Genomic DNA, 27,958 nt, shown 5'->3' with positions numbered 1-27,958 from the left:
TCACCCATCCACATATCCACTCATCTACCCACTTACCCATCCATACATTCATCCACCCACCCACTCATCTACCCACTCACCCATCCATCCATCCACCCACCCATCCATCCATCCACTCACCCATCCACATATCCACTCATCTACCCACTCAACCATCCATCTATCCATCCACCCAACCACCTATCCATCCGTCCATCCACCCAACTACCCATTCATCTACCCACTCCCACATCCATACATCCACCCATCCATCCGTACATATATTCACCCATCCACTCATCCACCCATCCATCCAATGTGTTCAATGTCATGATCCATGTTGTTGTCCTTATTTTGAGCCCTATCGTAGTCTATGTCGCTGTTTTGAATCCTTTACGTCCTTATCTTGAATCTTGTCGTGGTCAATATCATGTTCCATGTTGTCGTGGTCTATGTAGCTGTCTTTATGTTGATATAACGTCCTTATCTTGAACCTTGTGGTCCATGTCGTTATCCTTATTTCGATCCTTGTCGTGGTCTTTGGCGCTGTCTTTATGTTGCTCCATTTCGTGGTTCATAACGTCCTTATCTTGACTCTTGTCGTTATCCTTATTTTTTTCCTTGTCGCGGTCTATGTAGCTGACTTTATCTTGATCCTTTTCTTGGTCCATGACGTCCTTATCTTGAACCTTGTGATCCATGTCGTTATCCTTATTTTGAACCTTGTCGTGGTCTTTGGCGCTGTCTTGTTCCTTTACATACCAAAATAGTAACAAAAGGATTGCGGTGAGGTATAATCTTATTTATTATTTCAGAAGTATTCTTCTTCATGTCATTCTTTTGAGCATTCTTTCACAGAAGATTATCTCCCACCATTGATATTGGATCTCTATGACCACCTATAGGAATTTAACCCTTTATCCCTTTAATCCACTGGTCCATGACGTCCTTATCTTGAATCCTGTCGTGGTCAATATCATGTTCCATGACGTCCTTATTTTGATTCTTGTCTATGTCGCTTCTTTATCTTGGTCCTTTTCTTGATCCATGTCGTCCTTATTTTGATCCCTGTCGTGGTTTATGTCGCTGTCTTTATTTTGGTATTTTTTCTTGGTCCATGACGTCCTTATCTTGATCCTTGTCGTGGTCTATCTCATTGTCCTTATTTTGATCCTTGTCGCCGTCTTTATTTTGCTCGTTTTCGTGACCCATGACGTCCTTATTTTGAATCTTATCGTGGTCAATATCATGTTCCATGTAGTCCTTATTTTGATCCTTGTCATGGTCTATGTCGCTGTCTTTTTCGTGGTCCTTTTCTTGAACCTTGTCGTAGTGCATGTCGTCCTCATTTTGATACTCGTCGTGGTTTATGTCGCTGTCTTTATCTTGGTATTTTTTCTTGGTCCATGACGTCCTTATTTTGAAACTTGTCGTGGTCTATGTCGCTGTCTTTATCTTGGTCCTTTTCGTGGTCTATGACGTCCCTATCTTGAATCTTGTCGTGGTCAATATCATGTTCCATGTAGTCCTTATTTTGATACCTGTGTGGTCTATGACGCTCTCTTTATCTTGATCCATTTTGTGGCCCACATCGTTGTTCTTATCTTGGTCCTTGTCATTGTCGTAACCATTATCGTGGCCCTTGTCGTCCTTCTCGTAGACCTAGTTGTCCTTCGTGTCATTTCAAAATAATATTGTTTTCCCCATCTGGCAAGTGACTTTTGTACCACCCGGTATTTAACCCGCATGGCTAGAGTTAAGTGTATCAACGCTCGACAGCGAAGCCAAGTTTCAACCGTGATGTGTGTACAAGCCATAATGCAACTGGCTTTCAGCTCCAAGGGGCACTAACTCCAAAGTCAATGTTTGGAGCGAGTTCTTGTTTGCACAATGCAGAAAGTGTGGAAAACTTGTGAGGAATTTCATTGTGAACCGGAAGTAACACACTTAGAGAGATTCTTGGTGTGAAATAACTTGGCAAGCGGTGAATGAGTTCCAAGAACGCGGAGCGGAGCCCGGAGTTCGTTATATCGAGAGGGAGCAGCCCAGACGACGTTGTTACAAGCATGCGGTGGTTTTCACTCGAAGGGAAACACATTTTATGTATGAGGAACATTGCTAATAAGTGTACTCAGTCACTCACTGACTCACCCATCCACCCATTCTTTTTTTCACTCAAGCATCCGCACATCTCTTATTTATTAATTAATCTACTCGCCCACGGATTCACTAGTTCTTACGTCCTGGGATCGAAACCGACAGACCTGATAATATGATATTTATTCGTCAACCAACTTTACAGTTACTAGTTATGGTGGACTTTTAAATTTCTGCTTTTCGATCCACCATCACTTTAAAATGTACTCACATGCCATTCTTGTTCATTATTACTATTAACATTCTATCCCTTTTCTTCACATCATCTTGTCTAATTCTTATCATCTTTTTGTATCCTATTGTTTTGTATTAATATATTTATTTACTAAGTATTTTCCATTCCTATCCTTCTGTTCTAAATGCATTGCTAGCTGCCCTTCCCTATCTATCCTCTTCCGTTCTCCCTCACACCTGGACTGTTTCCTTTCCCTTCCCTCTTTCCTATTTAAACAATGCATATAATTTTCAATAATTACTTCCATTTTTTTCGATTATCAAATCTATTTACTCTTATTCCTTCTTTTCCAGCTATTTTCCCTAATTTTTTTAAATACATTTTCATCACCCACTGATTCAATAATTTATCCACCCATTCAATTCTTTAAATAATTCATCCATCCAACGTCTAATTAATTAATATTAATTAATCATTCAGTGATTCATACATCCAACCGCTCACACATCCATTCATTCATCCGCCCATCCATTCACCCACTCGTCCATCCATCCATCCATCCATCCATCCACCTGCCCATCCATCCACCCACCCACCCATCCATCCATCCATCCATCCATCCATCCATCCATCCACCTATTTATCCATCCATCCATTTATCCACCCATGCATCCATCCACCCATTTATCCATCCATTCATCAATCCATCCATCCACCCATTTATCAACTGATCCATCCATTTATCCATCCACCCATTTATCAACTCATCCATTCATCCACCCATTTATCTATCCATCAATCCATCCATCCACCCATTTATCAACTGCTCCATTCATCCATCCATTTATCCATCCACTCATCCACCCATTTATCAACTCATCCATTCATCCATCCATCTACCTTTTATCAACTCATCCATCCATCCATCCATCCATCCATCCATCCACCCATTTATCAACTCATCCATCCATTTATTCACCCACCCATCCATACAACTGTCCACCCATCCACCCATTTATCAACTCATCCATTCATCCATCCATCTACCTTTTATCAACTCATCCATCCATCCATCCATCCATCCATCCACCCACCCATTTATCAACTCATCCATCCATTTATTCACCCACCCATTTATCAACTGATCCATCCATTTATCCATCCACCCATCCACTCATTTATCAACTCATCCATTCATCCACCCATTTATCCATCCATTCATCTATCCATCAATCCATCTATCCACCCATTTATCAACTGTTCCATTCATCCACCCATTTATCCATCCATTCATCTATCCATCAATCCATCTATCCACCCATTTATCAACTGTTCCATTCATCCATCCATTTATCCATCCATCCATCCATCCACCCACCCATCCACCCATTTATCAACTCATCCATTCATCCATCCATCCACCTTTTATCAACTCATCCATCCATCCATCCATCCATCCACCCATTTATCAACTCATCCATCCATTTATTCACCCACCCATCCATACAACTGTCCACCCATCCACCCATTTATCAACTCATCCATCCATCCATCCATCCACCCATTTATCAACTCATCCATCCATTTATTCACCCACCCATCCATACAACTGTCCACCCATCCACCCATTTATCAACTCATCCATTCATTCATCCATCCATCCATCCATCCATCCATCCATCCACCCACCCGATTCATTTATCAAATTAATTCATCTACTGATTCAATCATCATCAACCCATCCTCTGATTCACTAATTCATTCACTGACCGATTTATTCCATTTAAGATGATTGGTTTTTCATGTCAGATGATTACTGTTCTCTTTACACACTGTACGTGCATCTTCGTCTCTACCTATTTAACTTCCTTTGTACCAACAGTCAGTATTAAATCAGAGTCAATTAATTTTAGACCTCATAACGTGGTTGGTGACGATATTTCAGCCTGGCATCGCCGCATTAAAACACGTTGTCTGCAGGTCGAGATATCCTCTTGAGGCCCAGCCTGCTGTCTTTAAGGCACATCTGCTTTAAACTAAAGTGAGCCGGGCCAGCCTGTGTTTTTAGAATGCTTCTCTCCGGTCGTTTTAATTCGGAGTCCGGTCTCGTGTTCCGGTGTCAGCTGGTGAGTGAATTAAAACTCACAAATAGAGGGCACGCAGTTCGCTATGACTGCATTAGAGATTAGAGAGGTCGTGTTTGTCACACGCATTCTATTTAATCTAGACTGGCTGGTATATTGTCTTAACTTACAGAACGTGAACTGGGATGTTTATGTGAATTCCTCTAGCTGTTATTCGTTGTAAACAGGAGCGAGAGGTTACACAGGATTGAATAAAAGTAAACAAGGCATTTATAATTTAGTAAAGACAGGAACATGAGGAACAGGACAATTCATGCCTTTAGACCAGCGGTGACCAAAACTCTAGCTGCAGTGATTACACGCGACAGACAGCCTATGGAGTAAGGAGACGGAGGAAAGGTAGTTGGAATGGAAACTACAACGAGTGGTTGTTCCTGTACTAACATCTTGATCAATCCCGCGGATAAAAATCTCAAGCTTTGCTGTATCAGTAACGTCTACCCTACTACAAAGTCTTAATTCGAATCCGCCACTGAGCACAAGTTGTACTCTTTCAGGGGTGAGCTAAAATTTTATCTGTGTAAAGTATATTTTATGTTACGAGTATTAGCAAAATAAAAATAAATAAATAAATAAATAAAATAAATAAATTAATTAAATATATTAATAAAATGAAATAAATAAAATAAATAAATTAAATAAATTGAATAAACAAATTAAATAAATTAAATAAATAAATAAAATAAATAAATAAAAGATTAATAAATTAATAAAATGAATTAATAAAATAAAATAAATTAATTAATAAAATAAATACATAAATAAAATAAATACATAAATAAAATAAATTAATTAATAAAATAAATACATAAATAAAATAAATAAATAAATAAAATAAATAAAAGAATAAAAAATAAATAAATAAAATAAATTAATAGAATAAAATAAATAAATAAAATAAATTAGTAAAATAAAATAAATAAATAAAATAAATAAATTAATTAATTAAATAAAATAAATAAATAAAATAAATTGAATAAACAAATTAAATAAATTAAATAAATAAATAAATAAATAAAATAAATAAATAAATAAAAGATTAATAAATAAATAAAATACATTAATAAAATGAAATAAATTAAATAAATAAAATAAATAAATTGAATAAACAAATTAAATAAATTAAATAAATAAATAAATTAAATAAATAAATAAATTAAATAAATAAATAAAAGATTAATAAATAAATACACTAAATTAATAAAATGAAATAAATTAATTAATAAAATAAAATAAATAAATAAAAGAATAAATAAATAAATAAATAAAATAAATTAATAGAATAAAATAAATAAAATTAATTAATTAAATTAAATAAATTAAATAAATAAATAAAATAAATAAATTAATTAAATTAATTAATAAAATAAAATAAATAAATAAATTAAATAAATTGAATAAACAAATTAAATAAATAAATAAATTAAATAAATAAATAAATAAAAGATTAATAAATAAATAAAATAAAATAAATTAATTAATAAAATAAAATAAATAAATAAAATACATAAATAAAAGAATAAATATATAAATTAATAGAAAAAAATAAATAAATAAAATAAATAAATAAAATTAAATAAATTAAATAAATAAATAAATCAATTAATTAAATAAATTAATAAAATAAAATAAATAATAAATTAAATAAATTAATAAAATAAAATAAATTAGTTAAATAAATAAATAAATAGTCTAGTTGAAATATATACAGATGAGTTTTAGAATATACTCTACTAGTACAACACAAGGGGTTAGTATTGATACTTAATACAAGACAGAAATATTAATGAAGCGTTGTTGAATGTCATAAATTCACCTACAGAACAGAAGGCGTGAGAAATTAGGTACTTCTTTAATTTGGTCCTAAATAATCTTATGTTTTGAGTTTGATTTCTTTATACTCATAGGGAGACTATTAAACATTTTTACTGCCATATAACGCACTCCTTTTTTGATAGCACGATAGACTTGCCGATGGAGTAATGAAAGTCATTTATTTTTTATTTGTAGTTTTTTGAAAATAGTCCTACACGATTCTCTAGATTTGACACCTACTATTATTATAATTACTTTTTTTTGTGGTAGAAATATATTGTTACTATCTGTGGAATTTCCTCAGAATATTATTCCAAAAATCATTACCCAGTGCAAAGTATATTGTTTTTAAGGTATTGATATTTACTATCTCTTGCATTGATCTAATAGCAAAATATGCTGAATTTAGTTTGGGGGTAATTTCTTATCACTAAATTCTTCGCAACAAAAGGCAGAAACTGGATCTATCGCGGGAAAATAAATCTCGCTGAAACGTGGCTCAAGACCACAGAAATTAATGGCCTTAACTTTGAAAATTATCATATTAATTTCATGTCACAACGGACTCCAATAAAATAGCTGATAAAATAATATTACTTTGAGATACCAATTTAATATTATGTTATTTCTGTCATGGCCCCATGAAACATGATGTTAAATACAACAGAAATAAAAGAAACAAATGCAAAATGTTAAATAAAGCAAATGAAGTTACATTTTAGGATTTTACTTAATTAATTCCTCTTAAGCTTTTAAGAGACTAAAATACCTATCGATGTATTAGTTTCTTAACATTTTTCTTACAAAATTTTCCTATTAAACATACAAGCAAGACAGTATTTACAAATAATTGTTAGATTTTTATGTATAGTAAAATGTGTTACATACTGTTATAACTTACGGAAAGCATAAATTTGGAAAGACCTTGAAAATGGGGTCAAACATTAATAGGCTATTTAACCAAGTAGACGTTAGATGATGCTGATGCTGACGTTGATGATCATGATGATGACGCTACTGATAATAGTGCTTCAATTCAATAGGCTATAGTACAACATAGCCGTCAGAATGGGTAGTTAGCATTTCAATTAACAAAGGACAATCGATCGTACGTTACAGAATCAGTGTTGAAGTGGTAATGATTGATTGACAGCAACAGGCATGGTGTAATAATAATAATAATAATAATAATAATAATAATAATAATAATAATAATAATAAATATTCTTATTGACTTCGGTATTCCCAAGAAACTAGTTCGATTAATTAAAATGTGTCTCAGTGAAATGTACAGTAGATTCCGTATAGGTCAGTTTCTATCTGATGCTTTTCCAATTCACTGCGGGCTAAAGCAGGGAGATGCACTATCACCTTTACTTTTTAACTTCGCTCTACAATATGCCATTAGGAAAGTTCAGGATAACAAACAAGGTTTGGAATTGAATGGGTTGCATCAGCTTCTTGTCTGTGCGGATGACGTGAATATGTTAGGAGAAAATCCACAAGTGATTACAGAAAGCACGGGAATTTTACTTGAAGCAAGTAAAGCGATAGATTTCGAAGTAAATCCCGAAAAAACCAATTATGTGATTATGTATCGTGACCAGAATATTGTAAGAAATTGAAACATAAAAATTGGAGATTTATCATTTGATGAGGTGGAAAAATTCAAATATCTTGGAGCAACAGTAACAAATATAAATGACACTCGGGAGGAAATTAAACGCAGAATAAATATGGGAAATGCCTATTATTATTCGGTTGAGAAGCTTTTGTCATCTAGTCTTCTGTCAAAAAATCTGAAAGTTAGAATTTATAAAACAATTATATTACCAGTTGTTCTGTATGGTTGTGAAACTTGGACTCTCACTTTGAGAGAGGAACAGAGATTAAGAGTGTTTGAGAATAAGATTCTTAGGAAAATATTTGAGGTTAAGAGGGATGAAGTTACAGGAGAATGGAGAAAGTTACACAATGCAGAACTGCACGCATTGTATTCTTCACCTAACATAATTAGGAACATTAAATCCAGACGTTTGAGATGGGCAGGAAATGTAGCACGTATGGGCAAATCCAGAAATGAATATAGGGTGTTAGTTGGGAGGCCGTAGGGAAAAAGATCTTTGGGGAAGCCGAGACGTAGATGGGAGGATAATATTACAATGAATTTGATGGAGGTGAGATATGATGATAGAGACTAGATAGATAGATAGATAGATAGATAGATAGATAGATAGATAGATAGATAGATAGATAGATAGATAGATAGATAGATAGATAGACAGACAGGTAGACAGACAGACAGGTAGACAGACAGACAGGTAGACAGACAGACAGGCAGGCAGGCAGACAGACAGACAGACAGACAGACAGACAGACAGACAGACAGACAGACAGACAGACAGACAGACAGACAGACAGACAGACAGACAGACAGACAGACAGACAGACAGACAGACAGACAGATAGATAGATAGATAGATAGATAGATAGATAGATAGATAGATAGATAGATAGATAGATAGATAGATAGATAGATAGATAGATAGATAGATAGGCAGACAGATAGACAGACAGGTAGACAGACAGATAGATAGATAGATAGATAGATAGATAGATAGATAGATAGATAGATAGATAGATAGATAGATAGATAGATAGATAGATAGATAGATAGAGAGACAGACAGGTAGACAGACAGACAGACAGACAGACAGATAGACAGACAGACAGGTAGACAGACAGATAGATAGATAGATAGATAGATAGATAGATAGATAGATAGATAGATGGACGGACGGACGGACGGACGGACGGACGGACAGACAGACAGACAGACAGACAGACAGACAGACAGACAGACAGACAGACAGACAGACAGACAGATAGATAGATAGATAGATAGATAGATGAATGTAATGTCATCCAGCGATTTACAGCCATAGATAACGTCAGAGTAGATATTATATAATACATAGCTACTACAATATGAATAAATGTAAGAATAAAAAAAATAAATATACAATGACCAGATAATCACAAAAACAGATTAAAAGTTTTAAAAGAAATAGTATAAAAACAGGTTAAAATGTACAGATTTGTACAGATTTGTCAATTACATGAGGTTAAAACAAATAGTATCTAAAACGTGATATTGCTAAAATCATTGACACTGTAGATTGGATTTGCCATCAAAGTCCTTCTCACCGTCCTTCTGAAAGTAAAATATGACGTGTTTCTTATATGCAATGGTAGAGAATTATAAAGTTTATAAGATATGGAAATAAAACTATTGCTTGTAGTACTATATTTGTACCTGGCGAAATATATGTCAAGTCTGGAACGGGTAGAATAATTCTTTCCATCTATCGTCTTTTTTTTACCTCCGTCCTATCTCTACACTACCTATTTTTCAACCCTGGCATAACACTTTCCCTGTCAGCTGAGCCCTGCCTGTATGGGTTGTGTTTAAACTGGATCAATGAAAGTTGAGTCATGACAGCTGACGGTATTGATCTCCTGTTCGTGGTTGGTTACTCATTGTTAAGAAACTACACTCTGGCTTCTGTTCTGCATGGATCTCGGGATATGAAGTAGGTCGCAGGGGAAAAAATCAATAAATCAAAATTCTGAGGCCCTCTCCACAATATGGCACAGTGAACACTGATTTGAAGACTAAACCAGGCAACAGTGTCACATTAACAATCAGTAGGTCCTGCACTTAAAATTGTTATAAAATTAATAAGGGTTAGTACAAAAGAAACAGACACTTTCAACGCCCTATAAAACCAAAACTATTCATGTTATCAGGAATCAGTTTACGCTGTTTTATAAAGTAATTCTTCAAGTTTACTTTGGGTAGTCACAAATGTTCAATAATGTGATCCTTGTGTCACATGACACACATCAAGGCCATAGACTAGTTCATCCCAAACTCGGTGTAACATATCTGTATCGACACTAGCCACAACTCTCGTGATGTGTTTCAACTTATCAAAATCAATAGGATGTGAAGGGAAAGTAAACATTGTCCTTCACAAATCCCCAAACAAAATATTCTCATAGTTTTAGATCGGGGATCCTTGCTGGCCATTGTACAAGAGCGAAATTTCTGTTGCAAAGCCAATCCAGCTATCTATCTATGACAATCAACAATGCATAATCTGAAAGGACAAATGAAAATCGTAAATTATTAAAATGGCTACTACAAATCAACAATGGGCACAATGTGTTCTTTGGCATGAAAATTTGAGAGTGTTATAAGAGTTCAAAGGGAATTTCGACGTTATTATGGTGTGCGTAATGTACCTAAATATGATTCCATAATGTTGTGATATCGAACATTTGTAGAAACAGGTTCTGTGTTAAGAAAACATGCAGGAGGTCGCAGGAGAAACCCAGTACGAGAAGCAGCTATCTCTTGGCTTGGTCCCCAAACTCCCCAGATCTAACGCCTCCTGACTTCTTTGTGTGGGGTTTTATTCATGACATTATCTATTCACAGAAACCCAGGAACATTGATGATCTGAGAGTAAAAATTACTCAAGCTTTTCAACAAATCACCCCTCTTATGTTACAACGGACATGGGCTGAATTGCATCACCGTTATGAGTTGTGCAGGGTGCGCAATGGGGGTCATGTTGAGCTCTGAGGAATCTCCCATCTTTCAGTGTTGTATGCACAAAGTTTCAACACATGAAACTCAGTAGTAAATGTTTTACGGTGTTTTTATTTTATCCATACACAAACGGATCACCCTGTATAAATGTCCATTTGGGACTATAGATATATAATTTAGAAAACGGAAATTATCTTCTTATAGGAATCCAAAGTGGATTATTTTATATGTGTAACTTTTAGATGAAAGTTAAAGAAAATCAACTGTTGTTTTCCGTGCCGGGAATCTATGACATAGCCGTCTGAACTGTACTGGCCGTTCGTAGCAGCAGGAGATGACAAGCAATTTAATTATGAAGGAGTTATACAGGGACATCATTTTATTTTTACTTGCATTTTTATTGTACCTGCATTTCTGAATGTACTTCACTCCCACCCCTTCACTAATGTCCTTGCTCCCGTCAGACACACAAACTTACGGCCGCTGTTGCATTCGAAGTCTTCAAGCACTGAAGTAAACACTGCAGTGTATAGTGTGTTTCAGAAATATGGTTGCGTTTTCTATAGAAGAAAAAACCTATATTAATAATATCGTACTAAAAATTTATATTCAAGAAACGATAAATTCAATTTCAGAGAATATGCTTCAAAATGCTTTTAATAATATGCATAAAAGAATTGAAGCCTGCATTGTAATGAACGGCAACCATTTTCAGCAATTTATTTAAAAATTCAGATTAGCTTTTTTTGAATTGAGGTGGCTAGAAGCAAAGGAATGCTAGTGGCATTTGTAATAACATGAGTTAAGTGCATCCAGTGTAAGCTAAAGTATCTAAAATTTTAGTGGCAAAGGGATATTTTAATCGCATCACACATTAAAATTTAAATAAAAATTTCACCGATTTTACGAAAGCTTAAATATTTACACCCCATTTCCTCAAAAGTAACTTAAGTGCACTTACAGCCCCTCAATTTAAATGCACTCTCTATATTGTATGTTAACACCAATAATTAATATGCTAAATAAAGTAGACATTACATAACGAACATAGCCACCTGAAAAGTTGAGTTTTTGAAAAAAAAAAAAATGTTACTACTCTACTGTATTTTGATAAATTCCGTAAAAGTGATAACCAAACTGAAAATCGTAATATCGTATTTCCCTACAACATAAATGGATACACTACTTTTCTCTCCTCCTATAGCTAGTAAAATGATTTGTTTACATATTGCACTAGTAACATCAAACTCCTGTAATGGAAGGGGGCAACAGAGTTTCCGAGTATAGCCAGGTTAATGTTAAAAATGTTGGTAAAAATAAAGTGATGTCCCTGTACGAAAGTCAACTAAGTCAATACAATGACATGAAGAATAATACAGGATAGCGTTCAAACCTTGGAGTGAAGAGAAATGAGAAGGTAATCGAAGGAAGGTCCCTCGGATATAAAACCTACGTCATAAGTCATGACATTGCCTTCAGATTGACTGCTTCTCAGTAGATTCAATACCTATCCACGTTCATGTCGTCCGGAACATTGGGAAGCAATAAAGACTGCCAACGAAACGGAAAGCTTCGAACAGAGTCGAGATGAACTGCAAGGTTCAGATTTATATAAATATCCAGTGATGTGGGAATAATACCTGAAATGAAGCAATCTGCGCCTTGACGTGACGGGTCGACTCTGAGAGCAGGGGTGTCCACAATGCACTACGATGCTTTATCAAGTTATTATATGTCGCTATTTAGTTACTGGAAGTAGAATCAATTATACCAACTTAACACAAGAAACTCAAACGAAGATGCTTATGTGTAGCATTCCCTGATAAATTGACTCGTAGATACTGAATATTAACAAAATCCGTCCAATAGTTTAGTAGAAATCGCTGTACACAGACAGACTAGTACTAAAATTATTATATTTCATGTACATCATTCCCTGATAAATTGACTCGTAGATACTGAATATGAACAAAATCCGTCCAATAGTTTAGTAGAAATCGCCGTACACAGACAGACTAGTTCTAAAATTATTATATTTCATGTACATCATTCCCTGATAAATTGACTCGTAGATACTGAATATGAACAAAATCCGTCCAATAGTTTAGTAGAAATCGCTGTACACAGACAGACTAGTACTAAAATTATTAAATTTCATGTACATCATTCCCTGATAAATTGACTCGTAGATACTGAATATGAACCAAATCCGTCCAATAGTTTACTAGAAATCGCTGTACACAGACAGACTAGTACTAAAATTATTATATTTCATGTAGATTTTTTCTTTCCTCCATTGATATGATTCCAAAATTCATTCCTTCATCTATTCTTTGTTTTCCTCTTTCTTCTGTTCTCCTTTAACTTCGTTTCTCTTCCATTCCTTCCTTCCTGCCCCTTTGTTACGTCTTCATACATACTTTTTTATAAATTCTGAAGGAGGCTCGTCTACAAGAAGTCAATCTCCTGGTTGTATTAAAGTTGATCTCGGTTGATAGTCCCCCAGGATTGCATCGCCTGATCAGGCGTGACGTTTTCTCTGAACGGATTTATGATATAAGACGAACTCGAGACTTCCATGAAAGCAGAGCTTCTTCAACAGTATTGAATGTTCAGCAATCCGCGACACGAGCGATCGAGCGTATTGATGTGAACACGGGCTCACTCCAGTGTGAAAGGCGCTTTGCTTCGACTCCCTCCGAAGGGTTGGAATTGAAAATTCGCGCATTACTCCTTAATGTTTCACTAGAAGCAGGATTATGTACGTCTTCCTTCTTTGCATCCACAATACGCTTTGTCCCCGTTGACTGTTAGTAATGTAATTTCCTTTCCTTTATGGGGAAGTTAAATTCAGATTGTTACAAGCAGAATATATTAGGTGAAGATGACAATTTCGTTGTCTTTGTTTTATGAAAGAGCATCTTCAAAATGTCCATAAAACTAATTAAAACTCAGAAGTATATGAAATAGAAGGCAGTGGAAAGATATTTTAGTTTTTAATTCCATAATACTATCTTGCAAGACATTTAAAGTCGTAAATACTGTTTGTATTGCCATTTATAATAGTGTTTACTACCATAAAACAACTCATTTCCTTTCATTTGTTCTTTTTTCAGCAAATGTTGTTATGGTAACATGATTATATAAACGACATTATAATAGTAATGACATGAACGTTTCGGAAATAGAAGCGCAGATGTTTCAATAAAAAATAAGTGACTAAAGCATTCGAGATAACATCGAAATAAAACAATCCGTTAAGAAGGCCTTGTTAAGATGCGGGTGTCTGTGTACATTGGGCTGCAAAAGAAATGCCGGTACGAAATTATACCGTTTTCCAAGGACTTCAGCAAACATGGCGAGGTGGAAAGCTATTTTACCTGAGATTGGTGTTTTTAAAACATATATAAATTCGACTTTTATAACATGTTCTTGTTATTATTTAATATAAATTTATTTTAAATTATTCATATACTTTTATTTCACAACATATACAGGGTGATTCAAAAGTCCGGCGACATAGACAAACTCCGTTATTAGTGCATATAGCGCAAATTGAAAAGAGAAAAAAGTTGCTGGAAATAGGTATTTATCAACAGTAATATCACTAGAGGTTTTGATTTACCTAGAAAAAAAATCAAAACTGGAGTGGGGTTTAATTGAATTTTACACGATTAGAAGAAAGTATATAAAGTACTCTAACGCAATAGAAATATATTAATCGACTTACAAAAAATACTAAACTGGCTTGTAAAATTATTATTATACCATCTCATCATTACAAATATTCTGCTAGATGGCAGTAGTGTGTTATGATTACCTGTTCTCTAGTTACCAGTTGTGCCAAATACACAATCTTCATTTGACTCTATGGACGATTACTAGTCAAGGTTTTTATGACTCTGTTTTATTTTTATTAAAACAGTTTCATTCCACTTGAATTATCAACATACAGGGTGAATCAAAAGTCTGGAACCATATTAAATAATGAAGATTGATATCAATTCTTTTCTCTTTCGATAATGCCATCAAGAAATCAAGAAATTCGTTATAGGAAAGCTTCAAATAATCACAACAATGCATTGAAACTGTCACAGGTTAACCAAACAGTAAAGCAGGAAAAGTTAATTACAAGAATTGCATGAAAATACTTTTTCCAAAGCCTCCTTAGTACTGTACCATGTTACAAAACAAAATATCTGTAGATGCAGTAACTAATGTTTGTGTCATTATGACAGTTATCTTTAAATAACTTGAAAACGATTAGAGACATCTCAAAATAGATTCCACCATTGATTTTTTCAGAACATTTCACATGATTTTGAGTACCTACATGACCCCCTTTCCATTTCAAATTTGCATCCAAAATGGCGGCTTTTGAGATAGCTGAGGGCTAGAATCGAATGTGTCACTGGTAGAGCATTTGGTCTTACAAATAGTGTTAACACCTATAGTAACCGAAAATCAAGCATATGGAAGATATTTATATGGTTCCACACTTTTGATTCACCCTGTGTATTAAAATATCTCTGATATGTAACTATCAATAATCTCACACAGCAGAAGCTATTAACATAATCTAAATAATATAAACAAGGTAAATGTTAGAAAGGTTTTAATTAGAGATGATGAAATAAACGTGAATCATTTTAAGAGGTACAATTATTGAAAGTACAATGTTGGAAAACAAAAAAACAAATGATAGGAAGTTGATAAAAATTGAGGATAAGCAGCCATGATAGATTGAAACACGTCGTTTCGTAACGTTTTATTGATCAAAAGCAGTATGACGTAGTAAAAGCGTAATAGTCAACATAAAAATTTGAGAAACATTGTGCATATATTATATTTTAGCAATATCTAATTGATGTAAAATTTTGAATAAGACGTGATTAAAATTGTGGAAATTGGAAAAATTTACGCGTTGCCTTAAGCAACCAATAGTCATTTGTCCTACAATCCCAAGTCTAGTAATTGTATGGGCTATTCCATCTGAAATCGACCGAAATATAGAGAAAATTGATCTTGAATTTTTAAATGCAATGAAACTTTTTCTGTCCGTTGAAAACTGTGATACAATGCTTTGTGCAAAGTTTGAGGCATCAGAACTTCATAGTGTTTAAATTAAAAATATTTAAATTTATCGTATTTTCATAAAATTAGCAACTTTAAACTGTTGTGGCTCCGAAACCCTTCCACCCAATGATCAAAATCATGGTTTATTTTGATGCTGAGAAATTAAAGTTTATATTGACATGTAAACAGTTTTTCTTACTTTTTATGGAAATGGAGAAATTTAAATTTTTCTTCATTAAAACGCCTTTGCCCACGAAAAAATATTTTTAAAATATATGGTTAGATTCCGCATTGAAAGTACAAATAAACACACATTTTTACTGGTGCACCGTTGATAAGAAAGTATTGAAAATATCAAATAAAGAAAATAAATAGTACGCGCGTGAACTAACCAGCGGGCTGTGAGACGGGAGCTAGCCGAGACAAGCAAGCCCAGGAGACAAACACGTGATGTGTCGTCTAGTAGCGCATAGCTGGGCTAGCTTTATCACAAGTTTTCATAAACACAGGAGTAAAATGACGCCCAACGCTCGCCTATCTTCAGCTCTCGGCCAGTGCGTGCGGTACTGCGCCGTTCAAGTCTAGGAGTGTGAAAATAATTTATTTAATACCCTCGAAACTTATTGCCGAGCCACTAAGCAAACAATACCGAATCCCTCTTAATAATGCAAGGTTTTTTTCTCAATACTTTTTACATTTTTACAAATGGGCAAAACGCCTAAAAGTAAGTAAAATCAGATTATCCGTCTCTCTGTATATAATAAAAATAAGGATTACTTCTTATCATAACCTACCAAGTGTCAGCTTCAAAATAAGCTCTCGTTCAATGTTCTGCAGTAAATGGTTGCAGAGTTCTGAGCTCTGAAAGAGGCTTGTTTTTATAAAAATACGCTAAATTTGTCGCTCAATAGTACGAAAACCGTTTGACTTTCGATAGTATATTTTTGAAAATGCACTCTCCTCAGCACCTTGTATAAATAGAGAAAAAATTAGAGTATTAAATATGCCAGGTTTTTTTTACTGATCGATTTCATATGGAATAGCCCATACATTCCTAACATTGAAGGTGACTGATTTCATGTCTTTCTCAGATCGGTCGCTATTAGGAAGACCCATAGCAAAAAGCAAAACTCTATTTCCGTCTTCCCAAGAACCTTAGAAGTACATCAAAAGCAATTTACTTCTAATTTATAATTCATTCTACCCCGGAAATACTTCCCTGTGATCTGGTCGTTAGGTAAGCCACCCCCTCTCCATCTCTGCCCTAGATTTATGTATTACGTCACAGTCCTTGTCTCCGAACCCAAGGGATAAAGGGATGTTAGTGTTCGGAAGGGCTCAAGATGATTAGCATCTGCAGGGTCATTTGTAATTCCTTTCGACAGACCATAGCTGGGCCCTTCCTGCCGCAGCTTAAGGGCTCGCCCTGATCAACATTACACTCCGGCTCTAATTACCCCCCAATTACCCCATTCCTCGTGGGAGGGTACAACTGCAGCATTCAACTGGTTCACGGGTTGTGATTGTTTCTCTTGTAAAACAAGACTTCAGATTGATCGCTTGCCTCAAGATTGCCTTCCACCCTCGATGAAAGTGGTTACTCAGGTTCTAAGTTCCAAACCAAGCCCGAGGGCGATAGAATTGGTATGACGTCAGACATGGACTATATTATCCCTGAGTCCCAGTACATTCATTATCCCTACCTGTCTGACATCTTACACTCAACTTCTTCCCACAAGTTTTATCTTCTGCAAATGGTCCCGAAAATAACGCCATATATTTTGTTTTATCATAATAATAGGTACTTACTTACAAATGGCTTTTAAGGAACCCGGAGGTTCATTGCCGCCCTCACATAAGCCCGCCATCGGTCCCTATCCTGAGCAAGATTAATCCATTCTCTACAATCACATCCCACTTCCCTCAAATTCATTTTAATATTATCCTCCCATCTACGTCTCGGCCCCCACAGGTATTTTTACCTCCTGCCTCCCAACAAACACTCTATATGCATTTCTGGATTCGCCTATACGTGCTACATGCCTTGTCCATCTCAAACGTCTGGATTTTATGTTCCTAATTATGCCAGGTGAAGAATACAATGCGTGCAGTTCTGTGTTGTGTAACTTTCTCCATTCTCCTGTAACTTCATCCCTCTTAGCCCCAAATATTTTCCTAAGAACCTTATTCTCAAACACCCTTAACCTATGTTCCTCTCTCAAAGTGAGAGTCCAAGTTTCACAACCATACAGAACAACCGGTAATATAACTGTTTTATAAATTCTAACTTTTAGATTTTTTGACAGCAGACTGGATGATAAGAGCTTCTCAACCGAATAATAACAGACATTTCTCATATTTATTCTGAGTTTAATTTCCTCCCGAGTATGATTTACATTTGTTACTGTTGCTCCAAGATATTTGAATTTTTCCATCAGGTAGAGTAATCAAATTGTGAGAAAATTTTATTCCATAGTATTTAATGTTGTATTATACTTCTTTCTATTACATTCTCTTTAAGAACATAAATATGGATAAAACTTCATAACCCCTCAATAGAAAAATAACCCTGATATAACGATACAATTGTCCACCCCTGTGGGGTAACGGTCAGCGCGTCTGGCTGCGAAACCAGATGGCCCGGGTTCTAATCCCGGTCGGGGCAAGTTACCTGGTTGAGTTTTTATCCGGGGTTTTCCCTCAACACAATACGAGCAAATGCTGGGTAACTTTCGGTGCTGGACCCCGGACTCATTTCACCGGCATTATCACCTTCACATCATTCACACGCTAAATAACCTAGATGTTGATACAGCGTCGTAAAATAACCCAATAAAAAACGATACAATTTTCCTAGTCTCCAGAAAATTGCTGTATCGAGGTTCATCTGTATATATATATATTAGAAGAAAAGGGAGGGATGAAGACAAAGTAGGTAAAGAAATGGAAGCTAAGAGAAGAAGGTAATATGAGAAGGAGTAAATAAAAATGAAGAGAAGGGAAGGATGAGGGAGTTGATAAACAGACAAAACAACGTAAGAGGAAGAGGACAAGTATAATTTATGAATGAAACACTATGTGTGTGTTACCTACCCTATATTCATCGGGTTAGAAATTTATAGACGAGAACTAGCTGCAGTTGTTGACTTAGTGTCATTAAATAAAGCAATAATGTACCCTTGGCACTGCCTGGTATTATCGGATAAGGCCGTTAACCACGTGCTGGTACAAAGGAGCGCCTGAATTATAGGGGGCAGGTCAAGGAGGCCCCCTGGGGTTCCAAATACTACAATAAATCTTTTAAATTGCCCGAAATAACAAAATATACCCGAGCTTGTGGGTTCGCATAAAACATGTACCACTTCCAAACAGGAGTTTAACAAAATAAGCTAACAAATGGTACCGGTCGATAGCCTGGCGGATCACAGCTTCCGCAAGATGGCGCTTCTCCTTCGAAATTTCCTTTCCATGATTTCTTTACTTAACTCTCGCTCTTCCTTCTGCATTTTAATTTTCTTTCGTTAATTTTTTATTTAACGCGTAACTGTTCTTTATTTTTCACATGTTACAGACTTTATTTTATTCTTATGTAATATGTTACGGAAAAATTCACAAACTATTAGAGAAAACACGGAAAATTTACTTAAACCAAGTAAGGAGATAGGGTTGGAAGTAAATCCCGAAAAGACAAAGTATATGATTATGTCTCGTGACCAGAACATAGTACGAAATCAAAATACAAAAATTGGAAATTTATCTTTTCAAAATGTGGAAAAATTCAAGTACCTTGGAGCAACAGTAACAAATATAAATGATACTCGGGAGGAAATTAAACGCATAATAAATATGGGAAATATCTGCTATTATTCGGTCGAGAAGCTTTTATCAACCAATCTGCTCTAAAAAAAACTGAAAGTTAGAATTTATAAAACAGTTATATTACCGGTTGTTCTGTATGGTTGTAAAACTTGGACTCTCACTTCGAGAGAGGAACAGAGATTAAGGGTTTTCTAGTATAAGATGCTTAAGAAAATATTTAGGCTTAAAACGGATGAAGCTACAGGAGAATGGAGAAAGTTACACAACACAGAACTGCACGCATTGTATTCTTCACCTGACATAATTAGGCACATTAAATTCAGACGTTTGAGATGGGCAGGGCATGTAGCACGTATGGGCAAATCCAGAAATGCATATAGTGTTAGTTGGGAGGCCGGAGGGTAAAAGACCTTTGGGGAGGCCGAGATGTAGACGGGAGTATATTATTAAAACGGATTTGAGGGAGGTGGGATATGATGCTAGGGACTGGACTAATCTGGTGGGCTTATGTGAGGGCGGCAATGAACCTCCGGGTTCTCTAAAAGACATTTTTAAGTAATTGTTTATTTTCATTTGTTCCTTTCCTTTGTCGTCTCTTTCATGCAATACTTTTGTTTGATTGACCTTTTTGTTTTATCTTTTATTTATAATTATTTTATTTATTTTTAACATCGTTGTTTGATCCAGTATTTTGACGCTAAGAGTATATGTTCGAGGTATAAGAGAGAAAAATGAAATTGTAAAGTTTTGATATATAAGGTTTAAATGACTTCACTAGTGGTACCATGGAAACAGAGTGTAAGATCAACTTCCAATTCGTTTTCTATGCGGTCCGCCTTGCTCCTTTCTCCATCATTTAATGTGCCCAGAAATTTTACAGCACCTCATGGTGCTAGGATACGACTTTAGGGACTGTACCCTCGTGCATTTTTCCTTCCTCCCTTAATGTGCAGGATTTTTGCATCTTCAGGCGTTAATGTCATGATGCTGTTCTGTCATGTTTCCCCCCCCCCACGTCATGTGGTAGCTATTAGATTTCCCCTTTAAAATTTTCAAATGTTCCTTCAGTGAAACAGTGAAACTTAAGAGTGAGATAAGTGGCGAACAGGCTTGGAGCTGACAAAATCAGTTTTTCTCAGCCCCAAACTCAAACTTCCTTACAAGGACGCGTTTTTGCTTATCTTTTAAATGTTTTTCCTTCCACTCACTCACTCACTAACTCACTCATTCACTCACTCACCCATTCACTCACTCACTCACTAACTCACCCATTCATTCACTCACCCATTCACTCACTCACTAACTCAATCATACATTCACTCACCCATTCACTCACTCAGTCACTCACTCACTAACTCATCCATTCACGGACTCACCCATTCACTCACTCAGTCACTCACTCACTAACTCACCCATTCACTCACTCACTCATTCACTTACTCACTCACTAACTCACCCATTCATTCACTCACTCACTCACTCGTTCATTCATTCACTCACTCACTCATTCACTCACTAACTCACTCACTAACTCACCCATTCATTCACTCACTCATCCATTCACTAACTCACTAACTCATTCATTCATTCACTCACTAACTCACTCACTCACTAACTCACCCATTCACTCACTCACTCATTCACTCACTCACTAACTCACTTATTCACTCATTCATTCACTCACTCACTAATTCACTCTTTCACTCACTCATTCACTCACTAACTCACTCTTTCACTCACTCACTCATTCATTCACTCACTCACCCATTCACTCACTCACTCATTCACTTACTCACTCACTAACTCACCCATTCACTCACTAACTCACTCACTCATTCACCCATTCACTCACTCACTCATTCACTCGCTCATTCATTCACTCACTCACTAACTCACTCTTTCACTCACTCATTCATTCACCCATTCACTTACTCACTCACTAACTCACCCATTCACTCACTAACTCACTCACTCATTCACCCATTCACTCACTCATTCACCCATTCACTCACTCATTCACTCGCTCATTCATTCACCCACTCACTCTTTCACTCATTCATTCACCCATTCACTCACTCACTCATTCACTTACTCACTCACTAACTCACCCATTCATTCACTCACCCATTCACTCACTCACTAACTCACTCATTAATTCACCCATGCACTCACTCACTCATTCACTTACTCACTCACTAACTCACCCATTCATTCACTTACCCATTCACTCACTCACTCACTAACTCACTCATTAATTCACCCATGCACTCACTCACTCATTCACTTACTCACTCACTAACTCACCCATTCATTCACTTACCCATTCACTCACTCACTCACTAACTCACTCATTAATTCACCCATGCACTCACTCACTCATTCACTTACTCACTCATTAACTCACCCATTCATTCACTCACTCACTAACTCACTCATTCATTCACCCATTCACTCACTCATTCACTCGCTCATTTATTCACTCACTCACTAACTCACTCATTCACTCACTCCACTTTTTAAAGAGATTGAAGATGGAATAACAAAATAACTACTAGAATTTATTAACGTCCAACTTTGTTTGAATTTGCTTTCTGATTATGCGATATCAAGAGATCAAAACATTGAAAATATCGTATATTATTTATGTATAATGTTGTGCCTGTTTAAATTTTTAAGCATTCAAAATAATTTTTATGTAACACTTCTGGTGAACAAGCTATCAATATACACTTTCCCTGTAACGTAGCCTACAAGATCGCCACAAGTTAATTCTGAGGAAATCTACAGCTGTGGAATAACGGTTAGCATTCCTGACCGTAAAAAGACCCGGATTTAAGTTGGGTAAAGTTACCTGGTTGAGTTTTTTCCGGGATTTTCTCTCAACCCATTAAGAGCAAATGCTGGGTATCTTTCGGCGCTGGCATTATTACATTCATTTCAGTCAGACGCTAAATAACCATCGCAGTTGATAAAGTGTCGTAAAATATACCCCTGAGAATTGATGGTTCTCTGACTATTTAAAGAGCAGATGCTTCTGAGCAGATAAAAGCTAACTCATCGGTTGAAGAAATCCATCATAAAATATGTGACATATGTATATTCTAGATAATGGGCATTTTAAGATGCTGTTGAGAATAATAGAGATATGGTCAATTAACATTACCTTCTACTTTTGAAGAATATTGATACAGGGTGATTCATGACGAGTTACCGTCACTTAGCCTACGGGGCTTATTTCTGAAGACATTCTGAGCAAAAAGTTTCATATAAACATGTATCCTATTCTCAATATTTTCAGAGTTACACTAATGTGAAGTTGTTAAAAAAGTACCTATTTTCTTTAGTTTTAAAGGTAAAAGAATGTTACAAATAGAGAATGAATTATTTAGAAATATACGTTCTTTAATTGGCTAGTATTCTGAACGATGAAAGAGTAATGGAACGGAGAAAAATTCTCTCCGGCGCCGGGATTTGAACCCGGGTTTTCAGCTCTACGTGCTGATGCTTTATCCACTAAGCCACACCGGGTTCAAACCCCGGCGCCGGAGAGAATTTTTCTCCGTTCCATTACTCTTTCATCGTATGATGACGCAGAATATCTGCATGGAAATATCATATGTACTTCGGTACATTGAAATAATATATAGTATTCTGAAGTTAAAAATCTTTGTCAATTCCTCAGTTACTTTGTAGAGATTTTTTTTTTTAAATTTTAACTAAAAATTACATTATTCTTACACCCTTAGGCCTATCACAACAATGTTAGGGTCTACAGATCAACTACTTCTAGCAACTTGATTCTTTACAGTTCAATTTTGCATCGTAATGTACAAATTTGAAACCGTTTACAAGAATGACGTGATTTGTAACAATTGTTCTGATAAATGCGTAAAAAAAATGCAATTTTGTAGTGAAAAATTTAAAACATTTCTGACGTCACAACTAAGGAATTCACAACATAGTTTTAGCTTCAAAATATTATACGATGAAAGAGTAATGGAACGGAGAAAAATTCTCTCCGGCACCGGGATTTGAACCCGGGTTTTCAGCTCTACGTGCTGATGCTTTATCCACTAAGCCACACCGGATACCCATCCTGGTGTCGGGCAGAATCGTCTCAGTTTAAGTTCCAACTCTTGGGTTCCCTCTAGTGGCCGCCCTCTGCACTACGTCATAGATGTCTATGAACGTAGGACTTAAGTCCACACATGTGCTGAGGTGCACTCGTTATGAGTGACTAGTTGGCCGGGATCCGACGGAATAAGCGCCGTCTTAAATCACGAAGTGATTCACGCATATCATATATTATTTTAATGTACCGAAGTACATATGATATTTCCATGCAGATATTCTGCGTCATCATACGATGAAAGAGTAATGGAACGGAAAAAAATTCCGGCGCTTATTCCGTCGGATCCCGGCCAACTAGTCACTCATAACGAGTGCACCTCAGCACATATCTGGACTTCAGTCCTACGTTCATAGATATCTATGACGTAGTGCAGAGGGCGGCCACTAGAGGGAACCCTAGAGTTGGAACTTAAACTGAGACGATTCTGTCCGGCACCGGGATGGGTATTCGGTGTCGCTTACCTAGCGGATAAAGCATCAGCACGTAGAGCTGAAAACCCGGGTTCAAATCCCGGTATCGGAGAGAATTTTTCTCCGTTCCATTACTCTTTCATCGTATGATGGCGCAGAATATCATACGTACTTCGGTATATTAAAATAATATATAATTTGAAGTTGTTAAAAAAGTACCTATTTTCTTTAGTTTTAAAGGTAAAAGAATGTTACAAATAGAGAATAAACTATTTAGAAATATACTTTCTTTAATTGGGTAGTGTTCTGAAGCTAAAATTGTTTGTTAATTCCTTAGTTGCTTTGTACAGATTTTTTCCTTCAATTTTAACTAAAAATTACATCATTCTTACAAGCTTAGGCCTATCACAACAATTTGTTAGGGTCTACAGATGAACGACTTCTAGCAACTTGATTCTTTACAGTTCAATTTTGCATCCTAATGTACAAATCTGAAACAGTTTACGAGAATGACGTCATTTGTAACAATTGTTCTGATAAATGCGTAAAAAATTGTAATTTTGTAGTGAAAAATTGGAAAAAAATTTCTGTATGGCGCAACTGAGGAAATCACATCATACTTTTAGTTTTATAATATTAGCCAAGAAATAAATTATACTTCTGAATACTGTAGTTTATTCTGTAATTGTAATATTCTTTTACCTTAAAACTAAAGTAAAAAGGAATATTTTTTTAACAGCTTCAAATTAGTGTAACTCTAAAAATATTGAGGATACGACACATGTCTATATAAAATTTTTGCTCAAAAATCTTCGAGAATATGTTCTGTAAGTGGCGGTAACTCTCATGAATCACCCTGTATATTACAAGAGTCTGTGTCTCTTACTCCTCAGTCACCTATCAAGAAGCTCTCTCGCCTGACAACGGCTCCACATAGAAACGCAAAACAACAGAATAACGAAAACAAATGAAAGCGTGATAGGTCGGAGCGTGTTTATTGCAAACGCAGCCACTCAGTCATCTGCTGATGCAGGGCAAACAAGGGCGACCCCAGTGGTCGCGCTGGCGTGCAAACATCGGGACGTGGTCTCGAACCCCTGTGGAAGCACGCGTGTTTATCCACAGCTGTGTTTGCGTGCGCCCGCTAGACACATTGCGGTCGAGAAACAGGCGCAGAGGCTGAGCTGACAACAGAAGATCGTAATAGGTCTCCATGACAACAAGAAGGTTGTCCAGAGATGTGAGTCTCGAAGAAAGCTACTCATGTACTGTATGTGTGTTGGCTATATTATGATTTATTTTTCGAAATTAATGTAAAACAAAATAACTGACAAGATGCACAATTTCAGTCGTGTGGAAGAGAAACGAATAAAGATGAGAGCGAATTAACCTCAGGAGAGTAATAGACTGTTATACTTTGTTGAACGATGAAATAAATGACAAAAATATATTAAAGTTTCCGGATATTGCAATTTCTTAGAATGTTGATAACTATTAGAACCTGACTAGCTACATTCCACTATTCTAATGCATAAAAGAACTGTACCCAAAAATTTTAGAACACGATTCAGGGAAAAAAGACAACTTGAAAACCGAAATTCATTTGAAGACAAACAGATTACACATGTTTCAATTCATGAAGGTTGATGATGATGACAATAATAATAATAATAATAATAATAATAATAATAATAATAATAATAATAATAATAATAACAATAATAATAATAATAATTACTGACAATGGAGGAAAAAATCTGTCATGTATCTCAACAGTGAACTTCAAGTGACTACTTCCCTGTGCATGATAGAGAGACAAAATGTAATTAGGGAAAGAAGATACAATAAAATAAGAATAATAAGAAAAATAGAAGGATGAAATACGAGTAAGAAAATGAGGAAGAGGAAAATTAAAAACAGGAAGGAAATGAGATAGACACAATATTAGGACGAGGAAGAAAATAAAGAAATGGGAGGAAAATGAGAAAAAGGAAGCAAATACGGGTGAGATGAAGAAAATTAGGAAGACAAAAGGAATAGGATGGAGAACAACTAGAAAGAAAATACGAGACGCAGAAGAAAATGTCAGGAAGAAAATGAGAAGAAGAAAGAAAAAGAAAAAGAATGAGACAGAGAAAATCAGAAGATGAAAGAAAGTACGAGAAAAGAGAAGAAAATAAGAGGAAGAAAATGAGGAAGAGGCAGACAATGTGGGCAGGAAAAAATGAGAGGAAGGAAATGGGTGAGAAAAAGGAAATACTGACAAGGAACAAAACACGAGGAAGGAGAAAAAAAAGAGAAAGAAGTGAAGAAAAATAGAAAAGGGAATGAAATGAGGACAGGGTGATGATAAGAAGGGGAACAAAAGAGAAGGGGACGGAAAGTAGAAAGAACGAAAAGCATAAGAAAGAATGTATTACGATGAAGGAAAAAAAGTACGATTAGGATTACAAAATTATGGATAAAGAGAACCAAAGGAGAAAGTGATAGAAAATAAGAAAGTTGAGGGTAGAGGAAAATAGAGGAGAAATTAAATAAGTGTTAAAAGGAAAGCATAATATAATGAGAAAAACAGTAAAGGTAGGAGGAGTTTGTGGGAAGAGTACAAAGAAAGATAAAATAAAATATAGAAAGAGGGGAAGTAAGAGACCATAAAGAATAGAGGGAGGCGAAGAAGGGTTAGAAGGAGAAAAAGATAAATAAGAATTAGAAGGAGGACCAGGACGAAGAAGAAAGGAAACTGAGAAGTAGTACTAACAGGGGAATAATAACAAGGACAGAAATAAAATGCAAAAAGGAATAGGAATAATATTAGTAATAAGAAAAGACAGAGAAAAGCAGAAGAATGTGATAGAAATTAACAGAAAGAATAACAGAAGATGAAAGTGTGGGAACAGTAGAGAGAAAATATATAAGAAAAGAGAAAAATGCGAAGATATGAACAAAGAAAATAATAACTAAGAAAGAACGTGGAGAAAGAAAAGCAAGAATTAAGATTGGAAGAAAGAGAAAAAACTCACACAAGGAAAGAAAGAATAGAGGAAGAAATATCGGTAATTTAAGTTCGTTTGGAGAGTACAAAATCAGTATGTAGATACACTATCATCCTGCAGGATAAAAGATCCCATTTTCTCAGGTGTATTTTGTGCAGCCCTGGAATTATTCTGCGATTTCAGGCAGTCTAATGTCCTCGATTACTTATCGACACAGCCGGTGTGTGTCGGCCGGTGACTTTATGTAATTTAGCACCTCGCCAAGTGACTCCAGCATAAAACACGTGAAGCAGTCTGAACTACAGAAGTGTGCACGTGGGACTCACCTCGTAGGCTACGGTGAGGCTGGTCTTCTCCTGCTTCAGTTGGTCACTGCGAGCCTTGTACTGCAGCATGGAGCGCACTGTCTCCTCCATCCTGCAACAACACGGCACAACAGGCTTCTGTCATTCTTTATTTAGCTGCACAGATATGCATAGAAGATAAGATTGTAATTCTTACTCTTTATTTAACGTTCCTTTTAAACTACAGAGGCTATTCATAGACGATAAGATGATAATTGTAATTGTAATTCTTTATTTAACGTTCCTTTTAAACTACAGAGGCTATTCATAGACGATAAGATGATAATTGTAATTGT

At 35.7% G+C, this 27,958-nt stretch overlaps 1 protein-coding gene across 2 annotated transcripts in view; it reads right to left on the bottom strand.

Moving 5' to 3' along the window:
* Nucleotides 1-27,958, bottom strand: part of LOC138703851 (serine-rich adhesin for platelets-like) — a 1,430,840-nt gene that overhangs the window by 93,608 nt on the left and 1,309,274 nt on the right. For both annotated transcript variants that reach the window (XM_069832070.1, XM_069832076.1), the window contains one exon: nt 27,645-27,735. In XM_069832070.1, coding sequence (XP_069688171.1) covers nt 27,645-27,735 — 91 coding nt within the window. The remainder of the gene's footprint in view (nt 1-27,644; nt 27,736-27,958) is intronic.

The sequence above is a fragment of the Periplaneta americana genome, chromosome 1, assembly GCF_040183065.1.
Source record: "Periplaneta americana isolate PAMFEO1 chromosome 1, P.americana_PAMFEO1_priV1, whole genome shotgun sequence".
Taxonomy (NCBI): Eukaryota; Metazoa; Arthropoda; class Insecta; order Blattodea; family Blattidae; genus Periplaneta; species Periplaneta americana.
This window is presented reverse-complemented; position numbering and strand designations above follow the sequence as displayed.